At 34.3% G+C, this 10,342-nt stretch overlaps 2 protein-coding genes across 2 annotated transcripts; one reads left to right on the top strand and one right to left on the bottom strand.

Annotated features, from left to right (window-relative positions):
* The first annotated feature begins 1,586 nt into the window (after nt 1–1,586).
* On the top strand, nt 1,587–2,324 carry LOC122608956 (E3 ubiquitin-protein ligase RING1-like). The gene has a single exon (XM_043782023.1). The coding sequence runs from the start codon at nt 1,587–1,589 to the stop codon at nt 2,322–2,324; it is 738 nt and encodes a 245-aa protein (XP_043637958.1).
* A 1,457-nt stretch (nt 2,325–3,781) lies between these two features.
* LOC122607346 (serine/threonine-protein kinase 16-like) lies at nt 3,782–9,153 on the bottom strand. The gene is made up of 6 exons (XM_043780302.1): nt 8,727–9,153; nt 7,519–7,661; nt 7,266–7,409; nt 6,519–6,704; nt 5,735–5,859; nt 3,782–4,376 (listed from the first exon to the last, which is right to left on the bottom strand). The coding sequence occupies exons 1-6, from the start codon at nt 8,926–8,928 to the stop codon at nt 4,151–4,153; spliced, it is 1,026 nt and encodes a 341-aa protein (XP_043636237.1). The 5' UTR covers nt 8,929–9,153; the 3' UTR covers nt 3,782–4,150.
* Nucleotides 9,154–10,342: the final 1,189 nt, after the last annotated feature.

Genomic DNA, 10,342 nt, shown 5'->3' with positions numbered 1-10,342 from the left:
AGCTGTTCATTAAACGTGGGTGTACCTAATAAACTCATAAATGATTGGTTCATCGGACCAAAGCTGATAGTGCCCCCCCCCCCCCATGGAGGGGGGAGATCCTACTGGTGGAACGGATCCCAAACCTAGAAGCGCATCAAATTCATCTAGTATATTTTGGGATGGGCCAGGGTTTTGGTTTTGGTTTGCAAGATTCTTATTTCTCCTAGGCATTTTGATTGATGAAATGTTGAGAGAAAGATGTGTTTTTGAGAGTAAGAAGATGAAATTTTGAAGTAAAATGTGATGAAATGGTAGTGAAATGGTGGTGTGTAAATTAGGGGGGGGGGGGACATAAAAAGGAAAGGGGGAGCGGGCTAGCTAGCAACGGCTAGTTTACAATATTCAAAAAAAAAATTTGTTTTTTTTTTTATTTTCGCTGATGACCGCAACTCGGGCCCCACACACCCACGTTCACCTGCGTTCGAATTCAGACGCCGACACCAGATGCACCCCGTGCCAATAGCGTCGGTGGCGTCTGGTGCGTCGGATTTGGCTTAGACGCACGACAATGTGCTTATAAGGACCGGTCTAAGAAATGAAATTTCATTCTAATTCCATCAGATTTTGTGAACAAACACGGCGTAAGTGTCGAATTTTCACACTTATAGAACTTAAATACTTTGATATAGAATTTAAATACTTAAAATGCTCTGCTATGTCGACTTATGTACACCACTTTCTAATTTTAACGTAATACTTTTTTAGAGGTGACTAATCTCATGACTACTATTTATTTTACAGGTAGCCCAGAATAATAATGGGTTAACCTCACAATGATGGACATTTTGGATTCTAAAATTTAGATCACCCTACCTTCCTCTTCTGAACACCTCTAAATACTTTGCAATTTTCACCCTTATGGGAAATACTCTAGCAGAATTAGAAGATAGGGGACTTGTGTAGGGGCCGAAGAACGGTAATGTTGGAGGCTTTTTGTGAACATTAAGACCTCGAGTTTCATTTCTCATGATAAAAAAATATATCCAAGAATGTAAAGATTAGTTGGAAAGATTGGAGTAATTTAATATAAATATGATGTTGATCTATGTGTTGACCCTTGTGAGTTGCGGGGTGTTATGAATAAAATATACTTACTTTTTTATGTACTTAAAGAATCAATTCCAAAAGTATGTATAATCCACATCTATGTTCTATTTAGAATATAACCTTTGTTATTAGGTGTTATCATCTCACGATTTTATCAGTACAAGTCGATCTCTAAGGATTGATTTTTAATGCAAGTTAAACATACTTATTATGTATCTCGTGAATTCATATGATTTGAGATATATTAAGGATAGCTATGGTTCAATTTTCTAAACTATAATTAACTTGTAAGAAAGAGTACACCATAGACTCACAGTCAACAATTCTGAGTCCAAAAACAACCAAATATTTATGTTCAAAAAAATAACAAGCTAGTAAAAAAATATATATATTCACAGAAACAACCAAAGAAACTCCTATATTCATGCATCAACTTTGTTACTAATTTCATCATTTCAGTCACAAACATTTCCTCTTTCGATCTTCCCAAATCGCGTATGGCCGAGGTTCAACACCATGAAAATGAACATAACGACCACCACGATTTGGTTCTCTTAGATCAAGAAACCCAGGTAAATTTCGCAATGGACATGCTTAATCGAGAAACCCTGGTAAATTTCGTAATGGACATGCTTCATCAAAGCGTCGAACAATTACAATTTCATTCATCTTCACCTTTACGTATTCCTGATCCGTGGTCACAGCAACAAAATGAGCAAACCAATGAGCATGAAGATTTAATATGGGATGATTCTGCAGCCCAAATTGATGACCGTGAAACATTAAACATGGATTTCGTATCACAACGCAATGCCATCCAAGAACTTGATGAACAACATTGGGAAATTTTATTAAATGCCCACAATTTTGAAACAAATCAAGATTTACCGGATTATAATCAAAACGATTATGAAATAGTATTTGGTCATTTTGGAGAGACCAATGTTTCAAATTTGGGCCACCCACCGGCTTCCATAATTGTGGTGCAGAATCTTTTGTCTGTGGTGGTAACGAACGAAGAAGTTGAAAACGACAATGAAGTTTGTGCTGTTTGTAAAGATGAGATTGTTGTTGGGATGATGGCAAAAAAACTTCCTTGTGCACATTGGTATCATGGTGATTGTATTCTTCCATGGTTAGAGATCACGAATACTTGTCCAATTTGTCGCTATGAGCTGGCAACCGATAATCTTGATTATGAACGAAAGAAGGCAGAACGAGCTGCCCGTGGTTGATACAGAGCGAAATGCTTTGATATGAAGTGAGGCTGTAAATTGTAGATGGAGTACAATTTGTAATATGTCTTGTGTGTGATATTTTTCCATATTATGTAAATATCAAACTAGATGAGTTTGATGAGGCAGAAAGATGGACAGTTTAAACGGGTTGGGTAATGGGTCAAAATATAAACAAGTTTGCGGACGACTCAATTTTAGACACGTGGAAATGTGGAAGCTTAAGTTCAGCTGCGTATACAGTTTTTTGAATTTCAAAAAGTGCAAACACAACTAATGTGTCAACTATGATTACACTATGGGCAACATTTTGACCCGTTAGATCTCTTCGACCCATTTGACATGTTTGAGATAACCAAATCTACTTATTTATCAGTATGTGAGTTAAAACCGACACCTCTATGAAAATAAGAATTATGGTTAATCCTCTCATACAACTTCAGTGCTTTTTTGCATATTCAAAACTTTTCAGCACCCACTATGCCACTATTATGCATGCTCAGGCTGATTGTTGTTGTATAACTGTTCTCTTGCCAGACATACTGTTCTAGTTGGTAAAAGTGGGAATATAATATCTTCATAGGAGATTCCTGAATTAGGTTTAGCGATGGTTAGATAACTCGGCTTTTGGTCTTAGCCATGATCAGTGGCGGCTCAATCAAATCGGAAGCCTAAAGCAAGGTCTTATTAACGGGCCTTTTCGAGTAAGAAAACTATATATTGATATTCTAAATAAAGTTCATTTTTTTCAATTTGATTAAATGCAAAGATTTTAACAAATTTTAAGCACTAGTTTGAAATGATAAACCATTCCTAATTGATAGATTTGTCATTTCATTTAATCTTTTATGTGATGTTTAACCATATAAATATTTTCACATAACTTAAGCTTTGAAAAACTTGTATCTGTTGAAACAACTGTCACCCAATTGATAAAATTTAGGTTATTTAATTCTCGTTTTTACATAATCGTATGCATAACTAGAAAAATATGAGGCCTTCGGGTATTTGGGGCTTAAAACTCTTGCTTCACTTGCTTTACCCTTGAGCCACTACTGGCCATGATCTTTGGGTTAATTACCACATTCTGCATATTTAGGCGATTAATTGAAGGCTTGTTTGTAGCTTGTGACATATGTCATATATGGTGTGTACCCAGATGGCTTGCTGGGTTCTTGCCATGAAATAATGAACTTGAAGGTCAATGCCATTAAGACGAGAAACATATTAGGGAGTTAAACAGCGATCCTTGTTTAACCGTACCTTCGATTGTCTAGTCACAAGTATTTTTATGTCTAAACTTCAGACTAAAGATAATCTCACACCTTAACCCTGATTCGGCATCAGGATTGATCTAGAATCACAGGTCGTAACTCAAACTTCCATATTTCACCGCTTACATGCCTCCTGAGTGACACATAACAACACACAAAGCTGTGTGCAATAAAGACAAATTATCCTTCAATGGCAGAATCTCCCATTATATAAATATTACAAAAACTGAATATGTTTTACAAACCACAGAGATATATTATGTATTATTCAATTCACCTCCAATAAAAGTTACAAAATTATAAAATAAACATTTCTAGTCAAAATGATACACCAAAGGTCTGTGTTACAAAGACACCAATTCCATCCGTTTACTTGACCGCATACTGCATAATCGTGCACGAATCTATTCAATGTGCACCTATGGGCATGTACTGTATAACATTTCTAATAAACAATAAACTACCAACTGTTCTTGTTTTCATATCTTTCCATCTTCAACTGTCACTAGCAAGAGTCGTATATAGTACCCAGTAACGAACAGGAGATACAATTTAAAGGGAGAACTTGGTGATCAACTTATCAACATGAATGAGGATGTCGTCTATGCGAGGTCGAACAGCGGCTTGAGGCTGGAGCATCCATGAAACAAACTGATGAAGGGCATCAGGATATGATGGTTTAGGGGTTGTTGGCCACTTAATCTGTGCATTAATCACAGCCAATTGCAAGCTTCCCCCCGACTCCCCTAGTGCATACTCAAATGGCGATACACCATACCTGTTATATATAGCCACTCGCACTTAAAATTATGCGTATACTGATTATACACCATGTGAAAATATAAAAAATAAAAGGCAAAGACGGATGATGATATGTTAAACAAGTAATTCTTATCACGGAAAATTGCATAAAAAGGGGTGTGTTTAGTTGGGGAAAACACTCCTTGTTTTCCATTTTTGTTTTCCAAGAAAACATGGAAAACAAAAAACGCGTTCAAATCATAGTTTTCCAAAAATCTTTTCCACGAAAACAGAATACACTGTTTTCCACTTTTCTATGGAAAACTAGAAAACACTTTTTTATTGTTTTCCACTTTTCATTTTCCATTTTCTAAAATTTGAAAGCCTCAAATTGTTTTCCATTTTCTAGTTTTGAACGCGTTTTCAAAATTTTCATTTGTTTTCTAGAGATGGAAAACTTCTTTCATTTTCTAGAAAATTAGAAATGGAAAGCTAGAAAACATTTTCCACAACTAAACGCACCCTAACCATTTTCCGGTTTGTTTATATTCAGGGGAATCCAGCTTAAGTGAGGTCATGAAAAAACCATCAAGAATAATTTAGTCCTATTATGTCAAAATTCCCTGGTGTGGTATATAAAGGTAAGATCGTCTTAGGGGATTTCCAATATATTTTTAAGAAGTCCCTTCTGTTGAAGTTTTAATACTAGATTTCCTCCTCGTGTCATTAGGCATCTCCAATGTATGCAGAAAAACTTTGCACCATTCTAATGCAAAAAATTATAAAAAATTCTTTGTAAATTTGTTTGTATTCCTCTCTAATGTTTTACACGAAATTCATAGTTGGCATTTAAAAACTTGAAATTGTACATTAAAGTACTTTTGTTGATCTCTATATCAACTTAACTATTTCATAAGCTATTTATACATTAGATAGTTTAAAATTTCAACAAGAGTTATCAATAGTTAATAAAACTCTTTATGTAAAATACAGTCAACACGATACAATTTGTAAAGATCTCAATGGGCTTGTTTTAATAATTTTTTTATAATTTGATTTTAGTGTTTATGTTAATTATATAACATACAAATGATTATCTAAATCTGGTGTGATAAATAGTGTAGCACCAAATTTGGTGCAAAACGGTTGATTGAATAATAATGTTGCAAAACAGTTTTGCACCAATCGGTGCCTTGGTTGGAGAAGGTTTGCACCAAAACTTACACCATTTTGGTGTTTTGGTGCATACATTGGAGATGGCCTGACTATTTTATATGTTTAACCAAAACTCAAACTCCGTAGATAAACTATGTTTAAAGTCATACGTTGCATTTATTTTGGGAAATAGTTGGTGTATAAGAAACACATTCATTGCAAAGAGAAGTGGAGTCTTACATTATAGCATACAAAGTGCAACCTAAAGACCATACATCTGTCCTTTCATCAATATCTACTTGGCTTGGGCAATCCCATAATTCAGGAGCTCGGAAAGGTGCTGAAACATGCTCAGATGCCCATTCCTAAACATGTTGAACAGATATCAGTTACATTAGTTCAAGTTATGAAGTTGTATGAATCCCGGTGTCATTATAAAAGAGAACATTTAATGTGAGAAATCAGTAGTGGTAGATATTGACATGAGCACATCCGCACATAGCAGATAAGCGAACAAGAGTTTGGACTTGACGAATTTGAAAGTAAGCGTAAAAGTGGCAAAATGGGTGGGTCAGGCCGGTTAGGTAGTTTTAGGTATGAGTCCTTGGGTCGGGTTGGCCGAAACACGATTTGTGGAAATCAATCTATAAGTAAAGGGAAGTGATAATTGTACCAATTTTTTTGATTAATTTACCACAAAAAACATATTTTATTTCACACTGTACAACCCTGTACAGCATGATTGCGATAGATGTGTTAATAGTTGTGGTACTAATAGTAATTCCCATAAGTAAATAGCGTGAAACATGATTAACAAAAATGTTACTATTTCAATGATAGATTCGTTACTTTTTATGCAATAACAAAATTCGGGCACTTCGACACGTTCGATCTATTTTCTTAAAACCTACCTTTTTCACCGGTTTGACCCGTTATAGAAGAAACATAACCTAAATCATGCCACTCAAAGATAAATGAGTCAAAATCGTCTCGTTTTAAACGATGTAAAAGGAGGGGATAGAACCTGCAGCTGAAGGGCCTCTGATCTAGAGCGAATCTGCTTTCTAGCAGGACGGGCACTTCCAAAATCCATCAACACAGCCAATGGTGGCTGTCCTTTACGATGTGTTAAAAGGACATTTCCAGGTTTCACATCATTATGTGCATATGGTGTTTCAAGATTGTGCATATGCTGAAGTCCTGCACAAAGCTGCAAGTTTTTATTCAGTATGGACACACCGAGTATATAAAAAATGCTGTAACTTCAGAATATCAGATTGAATTCAAAGTAGAAATCACAAAATCATGCTCTTCAACTATTCGGCATTTAAATGTGCATAATTATGTTTTCGTCTAGTATATTTTAGAGTAAACGAAACATGGAACCAAAATGCAACCAAGCTCTTGACTTAATTACGTAGTGGGGTCAGGCAGGTTAGGCTTCGGGTCGGTACTTTGGTACAGCTCGATTGGGTTGACCGAAGATAGTTTTTGTCCAAAATCATTAAAATGAAACTATAAATGAGTGTCAAATATAATCACCAGAACTATACTGACCAAATAATTTAAAATAACGGTTTGGGGTTATGATGCATTATGAATACAGTCCTGGTGACTATCAAGTATTTTGACCAATACCCTTTCTCTTTCCCAACCATTAAGAGATATATCATAATCCTCGACCAATAGTATCAAAATTGTAAATAAGTAAATACCTCCTCAAACAAAACAAAAAAAATCCAGGTTCTTATATATACAGATCCTTGATTACCTGACGGAAAATCTGGAGAACATCAGAGGTAGAAAAGAACTCCTTCTTAGTCTTCATTGTTGCTGCATTGTCCAGCAATGTCCCGTCCAAATGGACTGGAAATAACAGGTACGCCTCATGTGTCCATTTCTGTTCTGGTGTGCCCTGATTAACATAATAAAATTTATGATTTAGACTCTGGTGTGTGCTTATGATCTTGATCGTAAGTAATAGCATCAATAAACATAAGACTTAGGGCGTGATCAGCAATTACTTTCACGGAGATAATAGCATGATCAAGTAAAGGAAGCAGATTCGGGTGATTAAACATAGATGAGATACGGATCTCCTCCTTGACAGAATGCAACTGTTCATTACTCTGAATCAACACTTTCTTCATAGCATAAGTTCCATCATCTGCATGTACATATAAAATTCCTTATGACCGTACAACTAGATAACACAAGTCATAAAATTCCTTCACTTTTCCCCCTAAATTAGATCAGATTAATAGCTAAAAATCTGTTAGAAGCATGAGAAGTGAACTGCTTAACCTCGACTTTTGTATTGGTGATAAGATAAACTTTTCTGACTACATATGGTAGGTAATTTTTCACCTAAGTATTACTATCCACACTAAAAAGTATGCTATGAGAAATGGTAATGTCTTTTTGTCAGGAGTCGGGTGGAAGCATGACGCATTGGTGCACCACTCCGTTGCCGGCTTAATGGCCTGTGTAACAAGGCAAACGTCATCCACACCACGACATATTATTGGGCCATTTTGGTTTTGGTTTCATTTTGTATTTCTAAATTTTCAAATACCAATGTGAAAATTTCAGGTAAAAACGGCGTCCGGTGCAGTGTGACCACAGTGTGATGCTTATGTGGTGGTATGATAGACTTTATCCTTGTGATCACTCCTATTGCTCTTTACTTATAACTTTTGTATGCCATTTGCCCATTTTACTACCTCCTAATATTAATTCACAACTTAACATATTTGAGTAGATTCACATTCACAAAATATAACATTTACAAAATTAGTGATAAGATTCGATTCTCTAACCATTACTTAACATAATTTCTATTTTATTTTTACTACTAAGCAAATATACAACTCGCCATATAATATTATAATTTCACACAATACTTCCTAGTGAGACTTGAACCCACAATCTTTCAGTCGGTAAGCCAACTCACATACCGCTAGACTAGAAGCACTTTGATACTTAGAATTATTATTATTTGATCTTAATTTTCCTAATCACCATTTTATTTCTATTTTTTTAAACACCGAGTTAGTAATTAGTAGTTAGGATTCGAGACACCACAATGCCATCCGATTGGGCAGTATTAGATCAATCAAACTATACTAACCACAATGTACATAATTTTGAGCACCAATTCATAAAATATAATAAAATAACTAAAACAAATATAAGGATCTATATATATATATATATATATAAGTAATCATACCAGAAATATGAGAAGGATCTTTAAACTTGTTACCAACACCACTACCATCAACATTATTAATAAGAATTTCCTTAACAAGAAACACATATGCAAATCCACCTTCACCAAGTTGCCTTATTACTTTAAATCTATTTTCATTAATCCAAACATCACCATTTGTTGAATCATATAAAGCATTCAGCCCAGAAAAAGAGCACCCCATTTCCTTTTTCTTTTCTTTTTTTCTTTTTCTTTTTTCCCCTGCTCGATTTTAGCCGAACAGAGATTGCTCACAGTTTGTAAAGTGATTGCAACGAGTGCTTATGGAAAGAAATGGGGTTTGAGATTTGGTTATGGAAAGAACACAAGATCCAAGGATGACGCAATTATGTTTCCAACAAATTGTCAACACTCTCTTTGTGTGTTTTGTTTAGGCACCGACTACCTATTTGAAGTGAGATTTACGTTAATTATTATAATATTTGTTATCTTTCTCATTTCCAGTCCTTTATGTTTAGCTTTTTGTTTTCTTTAACAAAAATATTTTTACAATGTGTTCTCGAAGTTTAATTTAAAAATAAAAATAAAAAAATTAGAAGTAAAAATCTTTTTCTTTCAAATCACCTCAAATATGAGAAAATAAAATTTAAAACAAAATCAACAACTTAGTTCATCCATTCAAATCCTCTCGTTTTATCTTTTTTTTATTTCTAAAATAAACTCAAAAACACAACTTACTTTATAAAAATAATTGCAAATTTTCCCAAATATACTATCAAAATTACAAATATCCCTAATCAAATTTTTAAAAGTTACATATATCCTCAAATTTATCAATTAAATATACAAATATGTCCATTTATATTAATATCATTAAATATAATATTTTTTTGAACAGCAGTGGTGATTGGATTCAGCAGCATGCCTCTTTATCGTCTGGTAGAGATCGACCACGTCACCAGCACAGTCAATCCGAGGGCATGACAGGCGGTGGAAGTCCTACTACCGTTCTGGAGAAAACTAGCTAATGCTAGAGAAAACCCCCATGCTCCACCTCATTGGCAAATACTTCTCAATATGCCTTTCAAAGGTTTTGAACCTGTAACCAACATTTGGCTGAAAGACATAAGAGGCATTAAATGTCCAGTTGGGCTAAATCCCAAGGAAATCATTAAATATAATTAACTAGTCTTAATACTCGTACGATGTACGATAGTTATACAGATTGGATCATAAAGAAATTCAAAAATGTCTCATACATGGTTCGTGTGAATTAAATAAATTGTGGTTAAAGTAAAACAATTATCGAAACTAAGTTATAAATAAACAGTAATGATAAAATATAATATATGTTTAATTAAAGTTTTGGATATACCATAAATTTTTACAATCACATCAAAAGCAAACTTGTAAGCATAGTGGTTGACAACAAATAGCCTTGTGATTTCGGATCGTAAACTCAAAATTTTGAAGTTTTTATGTTAATAATTTATTATAAGTAATAGAAGTTAAAGAATTGAGAAAGAAAAAAAGTTTTATTAATAAAAACGATCAATCAAATTAGGTTATAATGTGTTTTGTATTTATAAGGCAAGAGTTAGAGTGTAACTCTAAGCGTAATAAGGAAATTGAATCAA

Source organism: Erigeron canadensis, chromosome 7 (assembly GCF_010389155.1).
Source record: "Erigeron canadensis isolate Cc75 chromosome 7, C_canadensis_v1, whole genome shotgun sequence".
NCBI lineage: Eukaryota > Viridiplantae > Streptophyta > Magnoliopsida > Asterales > Asteraceae > Erigeron > Erigeron canadensis.
This window is presented reverse-complemented; position numbering and strand designations above follow the sequence as displayed.